Source organism: Canis lupus, chromosome 2 (assembly GCF_011100685.1).
Source record: "Canis lupus familiaris isolate Mischka breed German Shepherd chromosome 2, alternate assembly UU_Cfam_GSD_1.0, whole genome shotgun sequence".
NCBI classification, from domain to species: Eukaryota; Metazoa; Chordata; class Mammalia; order Carnivora; family Canidae; genus Canis; species Canis lupus.
This window is the reverse complement of record NC_049223.1, coordinates 76,161,724-76,181,282: the sequence shown is the minus strand read 5'-3', so window position 1 is coordinate 76,181,282 and position 19,559 is coordinate 76,161,724. Positions and strand designations below refer to the sequence as shown.

General features: G+C 48.3%; 1 protein-coding gene across 8 annotated transcripts in view; it reads left to right on the top strand.

Moving 5' to 3' along the window:
* The window catches only part of ZBTB40 (zinc finger and BTB domain containing 40), a 70,111-nt gene extending 51,257 nt beyond the window's left edge, over positions 1–18,854 (top strand). For 5 of the 8 annotated variants that reach the window (XM_038531670.1, XM_038531669.1, XM_038531671.1 and 2 more), the window contains 12 exons: positions 1,548–1,684; positions 2,092–2,293; positions 2,629–2,762; positions 4,398–4,566; positions 4,890–5,357; positions 6,100–6,306; positions 10,083–10,247; positions 12,929–13,143; positions 14,239–14,401; positions 15,125–15,211; positions 16,331–16,557; positions 18,230–18,854. In XM_038531670.1, the coding sequence (XP_038387598.1) occupies positions 1,548–1,684; positions 2,092–2,293; positions 2,629–2,762; positions 4,398–4,566; positions 4,890–5,357; positions 6,100–6,306; positions 10,083–10,247; positions 12,929–13,143; positions 14,239–14,401; positions 15,125–15,211; positions 16,331–16,557; positions 18,230–18,424 (2,369 nt within the window). In that variant the 3' untranslated portion in view covers positions 18,425–18,854. The remainder of the gene's footprint in view (positions 1–1,547; positions 1,685–2,091; positions 2,294–2,628; positions 2,763–4,397; positions 4,567–4,889; positions 5,358–6,099; positions 6,307–10,082; positions 10,248–12,928; positions 13,144–14,238; positions 14,402–15,124; positions 15,212–16,330; positions 16,558–18,229) is intronic. The other 3 variants (XM_038531666.1, XM_038531664.1, XM_038531667.1) reach the window with 3 other exon arrangements.
* Positions 18,855–19,559: the final 705 nt, after the last annotated feature.

The following is a 19,559-nucleotide window of genomic DNA, read 5'->3' as shown; positions in this document are numbered from 1 at the left end:
CTTCCCAGGGCCAGAGGCTGGCAGCTTGCCGCCAGGAATGCCGAAGGAGAGGCGGGCTCACAGACACATGAAGTCGTATTGATAAATACAAGGAGCAAAAACCCCAATCTTGATTTGCCTACTCCCGTGTGAGTGCTGTTTGGTTCTGGCAGTCCCCAGAATTACCCACCCCTCGTGTACGTACACGCAGTCTGGAGGAATGAGGCCCTGTCCCAGTTCTTAGAAGAACGGGCCAAGTCTAGCCAGTTCTCCCTTATCTCAGAGCATTTGAGACCAAGGTGATTTTCAGAAAAAAGGTAGTTGGAAAAGGAGGGAACTTTCTTCTAGCTTATAAAAATAATGAATACCCATACAAACTTCAACAATTTATAAAATAAAGACAAAAACAATCTCAAATTCTACCACTTGATTTTTTTCAGCATTAGCACATTGACATATTTTGTCACATTATTTTTACAGTGTTGAGAGATTCTACTGTATTTTAGAATTTTATAATTTCTTCCATTTAACAGTATAACCTAAACATTCTCCCCCACTTTCCAGGAAACTCTATAGGTCTATTTTTGAAGGCTATGTGGTTTTTCTCATAGGGATGCATATCATGCATTACTCTTGCCCTGTTTAGGGGTGCAGGTAGTGTAAGGTTAGGGCTTCAGCTATGAAGACTACCTGGGTTTGTATCCTGACTTACTTTGTAGCCGAGTGACCCTGAGCCAATGACTTAACCCCTCCGAACCTTGTTTTCTCCTCTCTGATGAGACGGAGGTGAGTATAGTATCCATCACATTCATTTTTGCGGTGACTGTGAGATCATATATATGTACAACATTTAGCAAATCAGAGGTCCTCAGTAAGTATTAGGTGTTCTCTTCCTCCTCCTCATCACAGGTTATGCAGTAACAAATATCTTCATACACAGACTTTTTGCCTCCACAGCATTTCTTAAGGTATGATTCCCAGAAGCAGAGTTAACTGGGCCAAAGAGGAAAATATATTTTTAAATATCTGTAAGACTAAAGGAAATGCCTGATAGTTTTGATTTTTCTTACTTTCAAATTAAATATGATCTCTTAAAAGAGAGTAACAGATTGGCTCAAAGGGCATATACACAGAAGAACCATGGGTCAGCTTCACTACTGGAATCCTGACTCACGCCTGCCTGTATTTTGGATTGCCACATAGACCTTAAGCTCAGGCTCAAGGAACAACAGCCCTTGAATCTGTATGCCTGAATCTCTTACAAGCACGCCTTCTAATTACCTCCCTGTTGAGCAATCACTAGCTTCTACCACCAGGCGCTGACTTTCAAAGTGTTAGTGGTTTTGTGACCCTGAAGCACCAAGTGATTGAGGGTAGACCAAAGGAGATACGAACACATATGTATGAGGCCCCAAGCCAGGAACCAAACTTGCCTTCTGAAGGAGACAGAGCACTTGCGTTATAATGCTCTTCCTCTGTCATTTATAATTCCCCTAATCTTCTGTAGGAGAAGTCTGGAAGGACATTTTGTTGTAGCAGACATTACTGTTTTGCTAATATCCTTGCAGTCCAAGCAAGCCCTGATGATTATGGGACTGAGCTGTTGAGACGGTATCATGAAAACCTCTCGGAGATTTTCACAGACAACCAGATGTTACTAAAAATGATACCACACATGAAGGGTTTAGCCTCTGGAGAAAGAGAGGTAAGAAAAAAGGGAAGAGGGAAAGAGGGTGGGTAAAATGAGAGAAGGAAAAAAGATGAACATTATGTACATACTTTAAAAACACATTTATATTTTTACATAAATATACACATGCATCCGTGTGGAGAAATGCTAAGGGGTCAGTAGAGAAGGAAAAAAAAACAAGGTAATTTAATTTTTAGGGCAGTGTGATAAGTTGGAATTTCTGCAGTAATAAGAAAGGCATTCAAAGGGAAGTGTGAAGAGCTTGGCAGGTATAAAAGTCTCTCAGGTTGAAAGGTGAAAGATGCTGAAAAACCCCTCCCCAGAAATATGTCCACTGTAACCTAGGGCTCAGATTTGCAGCTTTCCAGCTGCACTGGTAGCTAGGAAGTCCCTTACATGTGTTTTTGTGCCACATCTTGAAGGTCATGGAGAAGCTTGTGAAACATGACTCTGGCTCGAGTGGTTTCAGTTCTCTGATGTCAGCAGTTCTAGAAAAGCAGACTCTCTCTGCAACAGCCATTTGGCAACTGCTGCTGGTGGCTCAGGAGACAAAGACCTGCCCACTGAACCTGCTCATGGAGGAAATACGAAGGGAACCTGGTGCCGATGCCTTCTTCCGGGCAGGTAGGCTCCCAGATCTTCATCAGATCTTCGTCCCCGATAGAGAGGGGCGCCAAGTCTCTGGTGGTCATCTTCCACATCCCCACCATTGGAAGTAAGTAAGGACTGGCTTTTGTTCAAGGACGTGGGAGTTTGTTTGTAAAATAAAATATGCAGTAAATATTCTAGGCTTTTATTAATTATGGTCTAAGTACAGCCCATTTGCCATTCCCCCCACTCCCAGCCCCAGGAAGGAGATCAGTGAGTATTCTCACTGTGAAGAGTTGAGTTGAGAAAAGGTGAAGGAAAAATGGTGCTCGTAGTTTCACCCATGAGTTTTCAATCCCCCTTTCTTTCAGTGGTCAGCCCAGAAAGTGCGGTCTTGGAAGCCATCCTGAAGCATCGCAGACTGATCTCAGAGGCCGTCCGGCAAGGGATGGAACTCAAGTGCTTTACTCCAGAGGAGGAGCAGCTGGCAGAGGCTGTGAAGGAGGTGCGATGGGGAGAAAAACTCATTGTTCCAGAGAGTTCTACCAGACTGATGCCTGGGACTGTCTCGTTCCTAAGGGAGGCACCAGATTCTGCAGAGTGCCTATTACCTGTGGAGCCCCATGCTGAGCTAACACTTCTTTGTTTTTTAATTCTCCCAACTCTGCGTGGCTGGTGATGTCATCCACATTTTACAGATTAGGGAACTCGGGCTCCAGGGGGTTCAATAACCTGTCTAGGATGCTCCACCTGGTCAGATTTGAAGCCGGGATTTGAACCCAGCCTCTGAACCCAGGCTCACGTGACTCAAACATAGATGTATTTCATTTGCCTAAACCTAGGTAAACTCAAAGGGAACCATGATACTATTCCGTAACATGTTCTAAGAAGCAACTTCTTTCAGAGGAAGAAAAGTAAAATTGCTCTTATTGCATACTTTGTTCTGGTGTCTAGGAAGAGCCAAGATAAACATAGATAGAACAAAGCTTTTGCCCATATGGGGTAGCAAATAGTGCCAGCTCATTTTCTGTAAGGCTTCTCAGTGTGGCCAGCATCCCAGAAAAACCAGGTGGGGACTGGGGGGATTCATGGATGTCCAGCCCAGGATCATGGACATCACAAGTGGGGCAGAATCATAAAGGGACTAAAATCAAACTAAATAGTTCACCTATATGTGCTTTTTAATCCAAGTAGGTGTGGAAGGTAAACGGAAGGGCGGGCTTCTAGCACATCCACACAGGTAACAGCCCCACTTGGTCTCTCAGATGGGAAGAAGGTGGCACGTATTTCTGTGGGGCTTCAGAGGAAAAATGCATCTGCTAGACTCTCTCCAGTGTGCCTTGCGCTTCAGAGACGGCGCTCCTGCGGTTGATGAGTTTGAGCCTCACTAATGAGTCTCAGGCCTGCCTCCAGGGACATCAGGTTTATTTAGATAGACTTGAAAAGAGCAGAAATAAAATGTCTTCCCAAATGAAAATTCCATTTGGCCATCTGTGGATGGTTTTGCTTTATTTTCTCAGTGTACAGACTCTTTCTGCTGATAGCTCTAACATTCTGAAAGAGGAGGGCTTTGAAATAAAATTCTTGGCCTCTTTAAAGCCCCTATTTGAACCTTCTTTAAAAAGCTGAGTTTTTTTCATGAAAGAAAATGTTTAAAAGGGTACATCTAAGTGTCTAAAAATGTGAAGCCACTGATCATGCAGAATTACTTCCAGACACTGAGACAATTATATATTATAAAAAATTATCTTGATCTTCAGGACAGAGCCACCAACTACCAAATCCTACAGCTTTCCAAACTTTTAATATAAAGATCTAGAAAAGTTCTTTTGGAGACTCCTGGCTTCTGAGAAGATATTTCTCATAGAAAATGCCCAATCTCTTGCTTTGTACCTTCTTTGTGTTTGCACGTTTGTCTTGCCATGTGCCTCCCTTTTCTTTTTTTTTTTTTTTTTAATTTTGCCAATTTCCCTGTTCTCTGGAAAAGAGGGTTCTCCACTACATTTATCACAAGAGATATAAACTTATTAGAGATGGAGCAGTGCCTTCCTGAAATTAGCTTTTTTTCCCCCTAAGTTGAAAACTATGGAGAAAACTGCTGATATTAACCACAAACCTTTGTCTCATGGTGTTCATTTAGATTCTGAGCATTTCCTCTGAGACAGCCAGCCCTGAAGCTTCCTTGAAAGTAGTGCTGAGCAGAGCCATGGAAAAATCTGTCTCGGCCATTGAAATATGTCATCTCCTGTGCAGAATCCACAGATCTTTCCCAGCCCTGCAGCCTGTCATGCATGAGTTAGCATACATTGGTAAGGAATAGCATGTACTGGTAAGGAACAGAGTGGGGTAGGGGTCCTGTCAGACCCACCGATTGGGTCTGGATTGGAAAGAAGAGGCCGCAGTTTATAACAAGAGTTCATCCATTGCTGCCTTACTTCTTTGATATGCTCTTAGTACCTAGAGACGTCACAGGCATAGATGTAAAATGATGCTACGTATGTAAAGTGTGATAGCGGTATTTCTCTGGAGTTTTAGAGGGTCCCACAGAGTTTGCAGCCTTCTCTAAGAAAAGTTAGGAAACAAAGTAGAAAATACAAAAGTTCCAGAGCCATGCGATTTCTCTTGTATGCAGGCTTCCTTACTCAGGAAAGCGGAGGGAAGAAAGGGTGGAAGGTGAGCAATAAATTTCACCGTGAAGCCGACGACAGAACAGAGGAGAAGGTAGCCGAGCCAGCGGAGGAAGGCTGCCAGTCTGGGAAACAGAACAATCAAGGAGAGACTGGTTCCTTGCCAGAGCAACAAGAGAAAGACACGTCTGCCTCCCCTGACTCTGCCAAGAAGAGCTTCGTCTGTAAGGCCTGTGACAAAAGCTTCCATTTCTACTGCCGTCTAAAGGTGCACATGAAGCGCTGCCGGGTGGCCAAGAGCAAACAGGTGCAGTGTAAGGAGTGCAACGAGACCAAGGATTCTAAGAAAGAGCTGGAAAAACATCAGCTGGAGGCCCATGGTGCAGGAGGAGAGCCCGATTTCCCAAAGAAGAAGAAGAAGAGGCTTCCAGTGACGTGTGACCTCTGTGGAAGAGAGTTTGCCCATGCCTCAGGTACTTTCAAGGTGAAGTCATTTCAGAGGGTGAGCATTCTGGACATCGTAGTTTGGATTCTAGGCCTTTCCTCTAGTTGTAGACATTAAGGGATACAGGTGGGCCTAGGAAACAGCAGGCTCCTACAGAGGCAGGACAGTGTTTTCAGAAGAACATGAGCTTTGGAATCAGCTCTGAGCTTTAATTTCCCCATCTGTTAAATAAGCACCCTGACACCACCCACTTTTTTGAATTGTAAGGATTTAAGATAATACAGTTAAACACCTACGTACAGCGCCTACGATAGAGTTAGTACTTAGTAAATTGTGGCTATTATTATTCGCAATGATAACCAGCTATTTAACACCTGACTCTTAGGTTTCCATGTATCACTTGGGATGTGTAGTCAGAATTGTTTACCCTTGTCCCAGGTGTCGGATACACCTAGTGAAACATAAAAGTGAGTTTTGTTTCACAGTTCCTGGGTAGTGGGTCCTGTTTAAGAGAGGGGATGAGAAAGATAAACCCATAATACTTCATGCCTGACTCAAACAGGAGTGGGACCGAGGTGATTTAGAGTGCTGGGCAGTAGGTGGATGAGCAGCACGGTTGTGTGAGGTCAGAGTGAGTGTGGCCTGGTGTCCTGTGGTTCACGCTGTGCATCTTCTTGGGGCCTGGCCTCAGACTGCTGGTATGTGTCCTCATGCTGGATTCATAGCACTGATTACTGGTGTCCCTCTGGCCCCCGGCATGGCTTCCCTAGGCATGCAGTACCACAAACTGACAGAACACTTTGATGAGAAGCCTTTCTCCTGTGAAGAGTGTGGGGCAAAGTTTGCAGCCAATTCTACCCTGAAGAACCACCTTCGCCTTCACACTGGGGACCGCCCATTCATGTGCAAGCACTGCCTCATGACCTTTACCCAGGCTTCTGCCCTGGCCTACCATACCAAGAAGAAGCACTCGGAAGGTAAGGCGTGCAGAGTTTCCTCATTCTTCCTACCAACTTTAGCTGTGTGAACTGCCTAAAAACCCATTTGGAACTAGGCATGACCTGTATCTCAAGTAGATTAAAAACAAAAAATAATGCAGTCTCTAGGGACACAGATGACCAGGAGTAGGTAGGTACACAGGCAAATAAAATGTTTCTGGTGAGAGTTTGGGAAGAGAGGCTAGCTAATGCAGGATTGTGACTTTAGAGTTACAGAATTGGTCTAAAACTAGGACTTCCTTGGGCTTTGAGGTGGAATTCAAGCCTGAGAAAAATCCTGGGCGAGCACCTGCTGCAGTTTGCGCAGCAGCGGCGGCTGAATGATGAAGTTGGAGCTGCCGTGCTCACAGAGCTGATGGTCCAGGGCGTCTCTGGTGTAGAGACCATTGCAGTGCAGAGCCACTGGCGGCAGAGTAGGGAGTAACCCCGGTGAGATGGAAGGATGGCGGAGGGGTTTCCAGTCCGGTCAGAGCAGAGTAGGTGCGTTGTCAGAGAGGGCTTCTCAGAGGACTCTCTGCCTTGTTTGGTACCTTTGTGCGTAAGGAGGAATCCTGCTGTCATTTTACCTGGATTGTGGTAGTGGCCACCTACCTGGTCCCCTTGCTCTCATCCTCTCCCTAGGTAGTGCTTTCGGGACACAGGACCCTGTGGTCCTTCCAGTGCTAACCCACATCCTGTCATTTCTGTGCTCAAAACCTTCTTGCAAAGGCTCTTCACCTTGCTCGGTATAAAATCTGAAGGCCTAATGATAGCCCCACAGACACCCTGTGACCATGTTTCCTAAGACCTTCCCTCCTACTCCTCTCCCCCACCCTCACCCTGATCTACCCACTGCAGCCTCCTTGTGAGGCCCCAGCCCTACAAGACGGGACCCCTGCCATGGGCCCTGCATTCTTGCACTTCCCTCTGCTTGGAGTGCTTTGTTTTCATCCCGCCTCATCTCCTTCGGGAATTTGTTCACACCTCTTCCCCGTGAGTGCTTTCCTGACCACCCTGTGGAAAATCTCAGCCCCAGCTCCAGTGCCCCTGCATCATTTTCCTCCACAGGGCTGTCATAGGATATAGTATCTACTTCATTAATTCCTTATGTTTCTAGTTAGCTCCCCCTGTTAGAATGCAAGCTCTATGACGGTAGAGCAATCAGTCTTCCCCCTGCCACTGCTGTTATCATTGGAACTGAGAATAGTGCTTAGCAATAGTAGACCTTCAGTAAACCTTTCCTGAGCGAATGAGTTTTTTGAGCACTATTACAGGCACCAGGGATCGTGTAAGCATACAGACCTTGCTTCCATGGAGTTTACATTCCTGTGGGTAAGAAGACCGTAAACAAATAACTGTGTGATATAAATTCAGATTGTAGTAACTGGTATAAAGAAAAGTAAAATGGGGTAAGCAGCAGGAGAAAGGCAAGGTTCTCTTATCATCAGAGAAGGCCTTGGAGAAGCGGGGCTTGTGTAGGAACCTGAGTGACATGGCAGTTGGAACCAGTGGGAGATTTAGAAGAGCACCATAAGCGCAGAGCCCCCTCCCAAGTGGGAATGAGCCTGACCTGTTTGAGAGGCCAAGAGAAAACTAGGAAGGGCCAAAGCAGAGTAAACAAGGGAAGGCCAGAGAGGTCGCCAGAGGCCAGGTCTTATAGGGCCTTATAAGCCAGGATCAGGACTTTGTTTTTTGTTGTTGACGTTGTTTTATTTTGTTTTGTTTTTAGGCTTTTGGTTTTTATGCAGAGTGTGCCAGTTTCTATTGCTGCTGTAACAAATTACCACATGCAGTGGCTTAAATCAATGCAAATAGGAGCACCTGGGTGGCTCAGTTAAGCATCTGCCTTTGGCTCAGGTCATGATCCTAGGATCAAGCCCCACATTGGGCTCTCTGCTCAGCACATAGCCTGCTTCTCCCTATCCCTCTGCCTACTGCTCTGCCTACTCGTGTGCTCTCTCTGTCAAAAAAATAAAATAAAATATTAAAAAAAAATAAATCAATGCAAATGTATTATCTTGCCACTTTGGAGGTTAAAGAACCAAAAGAGGTTTTTAACAAGGGAAGAGTCATAGTTTTGGTGAATGTGGTCCTTCTGGAAGGTCTAGGGGAGAACTGATGCCTTGTTTTCCTAGCTTCTAGAGGTTGTGTGCCTTCCCTGGCTCATGGCCACACTCTGTAACCTCTGTTTCTCCCATTGTGCCTCCTCCTTTGACCCTTCTTGCTCCTTCTTCCAGAGACTCTGTGGTTATGTTGGGCCTGCTGGTATAATCCAGGATAATCTTCTCATTTCAAAGTGCTTAAGATAATCATATTTGCGAAGCCCCTTTTGCCATGTAAGGGAACATATTCCCAAGTTTTGGGGAGTTAGAACATGGGCATCCTTGGGGGCCATTATTCTACGGTAGGAAGCCATAGGACAGTTGTGAGCAGAGGAGCAATAGGATATGACATGTGTTTTGGAGTTAATTCTGACCACTCTCAACAGTAATTGGAGTAAGGCAAGAGTAGTGTTCACAGAGAGTCAGGGAGGGCCCAGTTGTCTGGTGTGGAGGTGATGGAGCTCTCAGCCTGAGTGTACCAGGGGCAGTTGTCAAATGTTCAAGTTTGGGGATGTGGCATTGAAGCAGAAGTGATGGGACCCAGGTGGGTGTAGGTGTGAGGGGAGAAGTTAAGGGTGGCTGTGGAGTTTCTGGCATGAGCAGCCAAGTACATGGCCCTGCTATTTGCTTCAGTGGAGGAAACCAGAGTGCATGGGGGTTGTGGCCAGTCTCAGGGGTACCAGGGATGGCGTCTCAGGAGCTCTGTCCAAGGTACCAGTTAGACCTCCAGGCAGAGGACAGGAGTAAGAGATTGGATGTGTAACTTCCTATTCTAGGGGAAGCTGGGAGCCAGAGAGAGAACTGTGGGCTCTATCAGAGTACAGATGGTATCTGAGCTCTGAGATAAGGTCATTTACAAAGGGAGGATAAAGAAGAAGGCCAAGGGCTGAGTCCTGGGCTTCTGAATAATTTCAGCTCTTGATTCTTTGAAGAAACCCTTTTTTCCCTAACAAAATCTTATTTCAAAGCCCAATATGTAAGAAATGAAAATGATGTTGATTGCTCTAACTGAAGTAGGCCCGAGGATTTGGGGGATCTGGACCCTCAGCTCACTGATTTCTCTGCTTCTCTGCTGGCCCATAAAGGAGCCTAGAGCCTGATGGTTTCTTACAAATGCCAGTTTTCCAGCCTCGCTCCTTACCTCTATTTCCCAATAGTCTTTGGTAGTCTGGTCATTGTATTCTCATTATGTGCATGAGAGAATAGAGAAGCCAAATGATTTATAATAACTTCATAGCAAGTCAGCAGGGGAAGGCTTCCCTTTTCTGAATCCCCGTCTGTCACCTCTGTGTGCAGTCACGATTCTGCACAGCGTATGTGGCGAGGGATCCAGACCTGGGAATTTCTGGGCTCGAGGATATATCTGTTTTCTGGGAGTGGAATGAGCTCTTCCATACTTGGGGTGGCCTGGTTAACAGATGGGTAGTCTTGTGTGTGAGAACTCTGTCCTTATTCCTCAGGGGAGGGAGGCCACACTGTGCGATCAGCTGTGTGTGAGGTGCCATCTGATAGGAGGGCCCAGACCTCTCACCCAGTGTGTACAAATTGCTTGTGGTTTTAACGCCATCTCCCAAATAATATTCTCCAACATGTGCCTTATAGTGTGATCTTGTGTTTAGGAATGCCATACATGTTGGCACTGTTTCTAATAAGGAGACTCGTGTGTGCTTCCAGGGAAGATGTACGCCTGCCAGTACTGTGATGCTGTGTTCGCCCAGTCCATTGAGCTTTCCCGCCACGTGAGGACCCACACTGGGGACAAGCCATATGTCTGCAGGGACTGTGGCAAGGGCTTCCGGCAGGCCAATGGCCTGTCCATCCACCTGCACACATTTCACAGTACGTACTGAGATTGTGGCTGTCAGGCACTCTGCGCCAGGCCCGGCTCTGGGAAAGCGTGTAATGATCATGACAGAAGTTGTCACTCCACCAGAGCCAGGCCCCAGTTGGTGCCTTCCCCTCCTCTGTTCACCTACGACACCGAGTCCCTCGTTCCTATTTCACCATGTCATTGTGTAATGTCCAGGCTGTTTCCTTATCTCTTTTTTAGCCCACCTGGCACTGCTTGGCTGACAGAGGCAAAGTATGCTTGAAGGAGTGTCTCAGGAACAGGCCACAGAGCATCAGCATATTCCCATTAGTCCACGGAACTGCTCTTCCCATGCCCCCACCTTCCCCACTCATCTGTATCCTCCCCGCCTTCCCCATAGGAGCAGCTGGATGCTGTCTGCGTTCATGTGTACCATCGTGAGTGGTCTCTGCTCGCACTCCCCTGAAATCCTTCTGCCCAGCGTTCTCTCCCCAGGGCCCCAGTAGCCATGCAGTGGGGTCTGCCCCCACCTTTCTCTCCTTCTACCAGAACTGATGTAGACAAAACACACTTCTGTTCGACACACACATAGGAGGGAGAAGAAAACTGTGCATCCTCATTCCAGCTTTGGGAAATGGCCCGCATGGCATCTGGTGGCCGCATCCCATCTTCCCCAGCAGCCTTGTTACAGCAGGAGTGTGAGCAGCATGGTGCCCAGGAGGTTAGGAACTTAGGCTCCAAAATCACACGGGCCTGGGCTTGAAACTCACCCCTGCCATTTACTTCCTTGAGACCTTAAACAGATTTCTTTACCTTTCCAAACCTCTGATACTCCTTCTGCAAAGAGAAAAAGTGATAATACTGCCACTTTGGGTTTCTGTATTAGTAAGGTATCCCATGTAAAGCATGAAACTCCCTGCCTGACACACAGAAAATGCTCAATAAATGCCACCCTCTTAGGTGCCATATGTCAACATTAAAGCCTGTCCTTTCTGACACGCCATGCTCTCTGCATATCCTCTCTCCCTTCCTTCTCCACCCCTGTTTCCCACACACCAGTTTCTAGCTGTTGGCAAATACGGGACCTCACAAACATGGGCTTTATGTCAACACATTCAAATATATTATCAGCCAGCCAGCAAAGAATGTTGTCAGGGCTCCTATGTGCCAAGCATGGGCCTGGTAACTGGGTGAGGTATATACAGTTTCCCCCAGAGTGCCCAGGTCCCCGCATCCAGCTGCAGTAGACTTCCAGATGAGTGAGATCTGGCTTGGATCCAGTGCCAGAATTTCGATGTCCTTTCAGCCTTTTTATTTTTTATTTTATTTTTTTTAAGATTTTATTTCTTCATGAGCGACACAGAGAAAGAGCGAGCGAGAGAGAGGGAGGCAGAGACACAGGCAGAGGGAGAAGCAAGCTCCGTGCAGGGAGCCTGACATGGGACTCGATCCTGGGTCTCCAGGATCAGGCCCTGGGCTGAAGGTGGCGCTAAACCACTGAGCCACCCCGGCTGCCCTTTCAACCTTTTTAAATGACATTCTGCTCTAGTCTCCTTTTTCCTGATAGCATTACATGGGAGTGAGGGGAGGACAGCATGAATCAATTGTCAGGACAAGGGGAGCCCAAAGACTTCCATGTCTCAGGAAATGTCACTGGCAGCAGGCCAGTGTCCAGGCCCCTCTCCTGGATCCCTCCTTGCCTGTGTCACAGGCCCTTGTCCTAGCATATGGAGAACTGTTTCCAAGTGCCTTCGGAGACAGTATAAACTGATATTTCAAGAGCTCATGTCCATGGGGACACTGGTTAATGACACCGAGTGCTGCCGTGTGTCCAGATTCCTAAATTAATTGGACTCAGGGCACACATAAGATTGGCTTGTGGGCAAAGGATTTTATTATTAAAACATTCTGCTTTCTGTTGCTTTCAAAAAAAATAAACTGAAGTCTCTTGCCATAGGGACAATGAATGCATCCTTCATCAGTGCTAGTTCTTGTTTTTGAGGCCTCACTGAAGACTTGGCATGTCCAGTTAAGCAGGCAGCTCAGAGCATAGCCTTGGGAGTGAGAGCTGGGACTGTCCCCCGGTTCACCCAGTGCCCCACTTGTGTCACTGGACACTCTCTAAGGCTTGCTTTTCTTAATCTCTAAAATAGTATGAGAATAGATCCCACTCACAGGGTTACTGGAAGGATAAAGTGAGTTCATATTTGTAAGGCACTTTAAACATGCCTGTCATATAGCACTCATTAAACATTGAAAATGTTTTTATTGTTGAATCTGAGGTGAGGAGCAAGGAAGCATTCTTCCTGTCAGTCATATGCTGACAACAAAGGCAGTAGTGATGCTCTGGGGAGTATGTTGGAAATCTCTGCAGAAAATGAGAAAATGCAGAAATGCCCAGTGCAAGGAGGGGAGGAGCAAGGGCAATACTCCCTGCAAAGTAGTTAAATGGAATTGAACTTGTGGGATGTAAGGTGAGGAATGGGAATGAACCACTTGATACCCCGGGGGTGGTTAGTACAGAAGCCTCAGAGGAATCCTACCTCCTGGGACGAGGTGGTACTTGGGGGTGGTACTTGGAGTCTGTGGCCGTGCCTGACCTCTGAACAGGGCCCTGCACCTGGAGTTGTGCACAGCAGCCACATCTGACTGACTCCTGCCTGTGGTATTTCTCTCCCTCCCTCTCTCTCACGGATGCCCGTGAAACCAGACATAGAAGATCCGTACGACTGCAAGAAATGCAGGATGAGCTTCCCCACTCTACAGGACCATCGCAAGCACATCCATGAGGTGCACTCCAAGGAGTACCACCCCTGCCCCACATGCGGGAAGATCTTCAGCGCCCCTTCCATGCTGGAGCGGCACATGGTGACCCACGTCGGAGGCAAGCCCTTCAGCTGCGGGATCTGCAACAAGGCCTACCAGGTGACCGCAGACTGCCAGGAGTGCCTCCCCTCGTCCCCAGCCTGCCCTCCCTCACATCTGCCAAGAGTCCCAGACATGACGATGTGGCTGCTGTTTGTGAAGGATGCAGCTTGTAATTACTCAGATTCTCTAAGGTGATCTGGTCAGAGTCATGCAATTGGGCACTTTAATTGGAACTGGGAATTCTATACCTCTTCTCTTGGATTTCAGCCCTGTCATGAACTGAATGCTGCTTTTCCCCTTGGACACTCACACTCTGTGGAGCCTCTTGACCCCTTGTGTCAAGGGATGTGAGAGTGAGACTGGTCTGTGGAGTTGCCTTATTTAGCACTGGATTGTTGTTTTTAAACTCCTAGGGAAGGGGTCTGCTTTTTTACCATAGGATTTGATATGTAATTAAAGGGAAACCCCATATGGAACTAAAAAGAAGCCACGTATGAAGAACTCAGCTCTAAAACTAGAGAGAAAAAAATGGTTCTTGTGACATCTATAAGATTTTGGTATATAGACAAAAGCACAGCAACTAATTTCAGCTCAACAGAAATGGAGAGCTAACTTTGTGCCGTGCCTGGTGCTGTGACGTCAGGGTTACAGAGCCGCGTATGGCCTGGGCTTCGTCTCTAGGGAGTGTCCCATGGCTGCTCTACCTCGGAAGGAGGAGTGGTTGCTGATGGAACAGGGACACCACAGGCTCCTGTTTCAGCAGGGTTCTCTGCTGCTTTCCTGGGCCTCAGGGAGATCGTGAGATATAGCTCAGACACTCCAATTAGAAGGCCAGGGTTTGAATCCTGGCCCTGCTGTTTACTAATCATTGACACAGTCATTTAACCTGAGTGTGCCTCAGCTTCCACCTCTGACACCTCCCTCCTAAGCTTCTAGGGAGGGTTGAGAGTTTCTGAAGGACCAGGCTGGGCCCTGCCCTATAGCAGTCTCTCAGCAAACACACAGGTACCTTATTCCCACTAGCACTAGCCTTGCCTCTCATGTGAGCACTCAGATTCTAGATCCATAAGCTCATTAGTCTCACGAGGGCCTTGTGACCTCCTCAGCTTGCTGGAACCTTCTAAGACTTAACATTTGCCATATTCCTTGCAGCAATTGTCTGGTTTGTGGTACCACAATCGGACCCACCACCCTGATGTGTTTGCTGCTCAGAACCATCGATCTTCCAAATTCTCATCACTTCAGTGCAGCTCCTGTGACAAAACCTTTTCCAACACCATTGAACACAAGAGGCACATCAAGGCAGAGCATACAGGTGAAGTTTGGGTGCCTATACACAGGGAATGTGAGCTGATGAGTGGGAGAGGCTTGATGACAGCATCCTGGGCTCCATCCAAAAATCCCAACTTCCAGTGCTTCAGTGTGGTGTGTCATGGCAATTGCCTTTATTCTGTCCCAGCACACCTGAGGGAGGCTGTGCTGGCCCATCAGTAACAGTAAACAGCAGCTTAAGTGGCAGTGGTTCTCAAACCTAGAGGCCTAGGGCATTGTAAGTTCCTACCAGCCAGCCCCTGAGGGACGTTGGTGCATTACAATGCCTGGGAAGGGTGGCAGGTATGGTGGCAGACAGGCTCCCGTGGAAATCCTGACTCCCACGCTGATTAGTTGCATGACCTTGGCAAGTGACCTCTCTTTCCTGAGCCAGTTTCCTTCTCTTCAGAAAGTCCGTTAATGCCTACCTTGCAGGCCAGTCTGGGGATAATCACCACAGTCATGAAGCATCTCCTGTGTGCAAGGCACATGCTAAGCACTGGTGGGCGCGTTCTCATTCCATTCTCATAGCAGCCCTACTTCCATCCAGGCAGCCTGGCGCAGATCTGGTGCTCTTTACACTAGCCTGTGCTACCTCACAGCTGTGGTACCTCCTGACACTTGGTAGACGCTTGCTAAGTGTTAGCCATCGCCCCCATCCCCAGCCCTGTTCCCTTCGGCCATCCTCTTGTTTGTTCCCACCACTTCTTCTTTGTGTGCTTTGCAGAGATGAGATTCCATGAATGTGACCAGTGTAAGGAGCTCTTCCCCACACCAGCTTTGCTGCAGGTTCACATCAAGTGCCAGCACTCAGGTCAGTGCCCCTTCCAGGATGCTCCTGGGCTGGGCTGCGCGGGTGCATCTCACCTTCACCTTTCACAGCTGTGCAGTCCAGGCCAAGTAATTGAACTAACTTGTGCCTCAGTTTCCTCATCTATAAAATGGGGACAGTTAGAGTGCTTCTTTCCTTATAGAGTAGCTACGAATTGAATGTTAGAACGCAGAAAGCACATAAGGCCTGGCACCAGAGAGCATCCCTCTAGTGGTACCTGTGATTATCGTTGTTGCTGCCATATCCCATCAAGTCTAAAATCCTAGTCTTTAATGAACCATTGAGAAAGAAAAACTGCTGCCAATTAAACTGTATTTCATTGTCACTTAGAATTCACAGGTAATTCTAAGTGCTGTTCTGGACTGAATCTGACACAGACTATATATACTCTTGCACATGTACATCAGAGGAAAAATACGAGAAATGAGTCATCCAGCTTCTCAGAGTAGCTTTCACTTTCACCTGTCCAGGTGCATGTCATTGCACATGGTGTGTGCTCTACCGTCAGCAGCACTGGTGATGGGACACAGGCAGGCCGTCAGTTTGGGTCCCTCAAGCATTATGTTATGTGAAACCAGTTTACTCTTGCTGCTCTGGGGATGTAGCTGAACATCCATCCCTTACCTCATCCTCCTAAATCACTGGTTCCTGGGAGTTAAAAACATGCACCAATCCCATCTCGGGGATGTTCTCTGAAGCCACGGACACACACTCTGCAGGTCCTGGTCCTGTCACTTTTGATGTCCATGTGTGCGTGGTCATTGGTGATTTTACACTGATGCCGTCAGGGATGTTAGCGTGTGCCTCTGGGACTTGATAAGGTCCTCAGCATCCTGACTTACAAGTTGCATGATGGATGGCCTTCAGCCGAGGTAGAGTTAGCCTGGAGCTAATGCTGAGGAAACCGCATCTGCGGAGCCCCTCACTTGCTGGGGACCTGCACCTGTATTTGTAATGTTGCCTTATTTTTCCTAAAGAGGATTCCCCCCAAATTGTACACGCTTCAGGTCCCACAGCACCTGAAGCCACCTCTGCACCTCGGTCCTGGTCACTTCCTCTCTCCTGTCCCACAGCCCATCCTTTCTGTCCTGCCTCTTCCAGGCTCACAGCCGTTCCGGTGCTTATATTGTGCGGCCACCTTCCGCTTCCCGGGAGCACTGCAGCACCACGTCACCACGGAGCACTTCAAGCAATCAGAGAACACCTTCCCCTGTGAGCTCTGCGGGGAGCTCTTCACCTCCCAGGCCCAGCTTGATGCTCACTTGGAATCTGAACACCCAAAGGTGACAGGCACTGAACCCCAAGCAGCAACCTCACAGGTGGTACAGGTGATTCTGGGGCCATCAGATATGAGGGTTTCTCTAGAGGCAGCTCTGTCACACCAGCCAGCCTTTCTCTCTGGGGCTCCTGGAGAATCCTATAGGTAATAACGTGCATGACCAAGAGGGCCTTGTAGAAGAGTCTCTCTGGACTTCTTACCAAATGGAACAGAACATTCTAGTCTCCTGGGGAGCACATGCAAATGGTCCCTGGGTAGAGGGAGCCTGGAATGAGAATTTCCAAAAACAGAACAACCTTGGTTTTTCCTCATTCACACACTCCTCCACCTTCTGCAAAACACTGTGGGTTGTGGCAGGAGCTGCAGGAAATCTCAGAGAAGGGGATTGCTCCTCTGATGCTGAAACACCTTGCTAGTTCCTCTAGGCTGGGCACAGGACACTAGGTATGTCAGGACCCTTCACCTTTACCTGGAAGGAAAGCTCATCTTTTCCTATCTTTTGCAGAGAGGGTGGGCAGAAAAGGAAAAGAAACTTCAGTTCTGTGGATTGTCTCTGGGTGGACTGGAGCAGCATTGCTAACTGGACCGTCCCACTGTCCAGCCCCACAGCAGAGTCCTTGATGGACCATGTTCTCACGGGCCTCTGCGCGAACAGAGAGCGAGTCAGGTGGGCAGGCTGCAGTGAAATTCCTGCTGCCATGTCACCTAGAATGGCTCTACTTTGATCTTTTTATACATATTAGGATTCTTGGTCAGATGTCCTTTGAGGAGAAAAAAAAAAAACTTCCATTGCTGAAAAAAGAAAAAACCAGTTTTTTCTTTTCTTCAGTTATCCTAGATGATTTTTGATTAAACATCATAATCAGGCTTCTCACCCCTGCAGTACAGACGGGCGTCTGAGCTCTGCTTCCCCACTTCCGCCCACTCAGGCATAGCGCTCCGCTCCCTACTCCTGGCTAGTTCTCAAGGGCCAGGGTGGCTGTGCCCTCGGTGGGTTCTCTGGTTTGAAAATATTGGGGGGGGCACCAGGCAGTCCTGAGCCCCCACAGGTCACAAGTATCAGCTTGGAGGTTGGGGCGGGAACTGAGTGTGCTTCATCACAGACTGGTTCTCCCTGGGAAGGTCATCTTAAACAGGAGCCGCAGATTTGGAAGAGGTCTCTGTGGCCTTTGCAGGGGGCCTGCCAAGTGAGGGAGTTGATAGAAGTCCCATTTCCCCTACTCATTACCGCTCCGAAGCTCTGTAGCAATGCAGCCTCCAAGGAAGGCTCTTCACCCGAGAGCCAGAGACACCACCTTGAGCAAGCCAAGGCTTCTGATAAAGCTTTCCATTTCGGTGGTCAAGCATTCCTAACCACCTTCAGTAGCATTCCTTTCACATGGCGCTTACCTCCGCAGTGTGATCCTCCAGACAGAAAAACCCAGCGTAAGAAACTGAGCCGCTATTCACTGGTGTGTAATCATAGAGTCCGGGCACCCTGAGATAGCGTACGGAGCTAAATTATAGCAATTTAGCACACACAGTTATTTAAATTGTTTGCCTGCCTTCTCTTTTGCATCACTGGTGTGTTAGACTTGCCTCTTCCCATTAGGTGCATGTAATTGCTCTCCTCAGGTGAAAACATAAATATCATCATTACAGCATGAGACAAAAACCATGTAAATTCTGGGGAGCTCCCTGTGGACACTGCCCAGAGCAGCCTCACGGTCTTTCCCTTTCAGGTGATCCAGACCCCAGAGCCAGCGGCCCCGACAGAGCAGGTGATCACTTTGGAGGAGACCCAACTTGCTGGGTCACAGGTGTTTGTGACATTGCCAGATTCGCAGACATCTCAGACCAGCTCTGAGCTTGTGGCTGTGACCGTGGAGGATTTGCTAGATGGTACTGTGACCCTGATCTGTGGCGAGGCCAAGTGAGTGGCTCCTCGTCCTGGGGAGGGCCTGCATTTGCAGCAGAGAGAAGGTTCCACAGCTTGCCATATGCCCTTCATCCCTGGCTGTCCTGAGTACTGAGCATCTCCGCCTCCACCAACCAGAACACTCACTTTGCTCTCACATAACTAACAGCGTTGGAGTCATTGGCACCGACGCCACTGCCCACCACAGGGGCCGGGCCTACTGCTGTGACCTCTATGACGAGCAGTGGGGTAGGAGCTGGTGGCCAGGGCTCCAGGGAGGTCCTTTGGTTGGCAGCCTTCACTGTACAGAGTGGCAGGTAGACTTGGGGCTGTGGCCCACGGACTGGACCTGCCAATGCTGCCGGTGCCTCCTGGCCATTTAGAAATGAGAGAGAAGCACCAACACACCATCCAGAGACATCCCCCCCCCCCCCGCCCCCCGCCCCCCCCGCCCCGGGCTGGAGCACACTTGGCTCCTTCCTCACACTATTATCCTCCCATCCGCTTGGGTGGCCCAGCCCTCTCCTGGTGGCAGGAGGACAGGGAGCAGCGTGTTACCACAGGCAGGCCTCCTCTCCACGCCGAGTCCCACCTCATCAGTACAGTTGGCCCTCCCCCAAGCAAGCCTTGCAGGGTTTTGCGGGACGAGGTCAGCTACAAAGACAGTCCCTGCCTTTCCAGGATCTTCTCCACAGTGTCCTGTACCTGAGGGCTGTCCCCGCAGCCTTCTCATGTTCTCCTTACCCCCTGTTCCCTGTCAAAGTTGAGAATGTCTTTGTGGCCTGGAAGCCTTGCCCCCTCGCTCTGGAGCCTGTGGCATGGCTAGTGAACCAGCGCTGGGTGCCGTGGCACCCTGGCTCTTCCTCCTGCCACATGCTCCCTGCCTTGTGAGTGGCCTGCTGTCTGACTCTTCCAGGCAACTGCTATTACTGCAGGGTAGTGATCCTTTGGAGTCTGAATTTCACGAAGCTTTTTTATTTTCAGTTCCTAAAATATAATCTGATAATTAATGGTTTGTGGAATCCATTATGAAGTGCAATTAGATGGATGTAAATTCCTGCCGTTTGGAGGGAATGACTAGCATTTATCTTCCTTTCCTCAATGCCAGAAGGTCAAAGTCTGCTAGTGTAGTGTTTACACACCAGGCAGAGCTG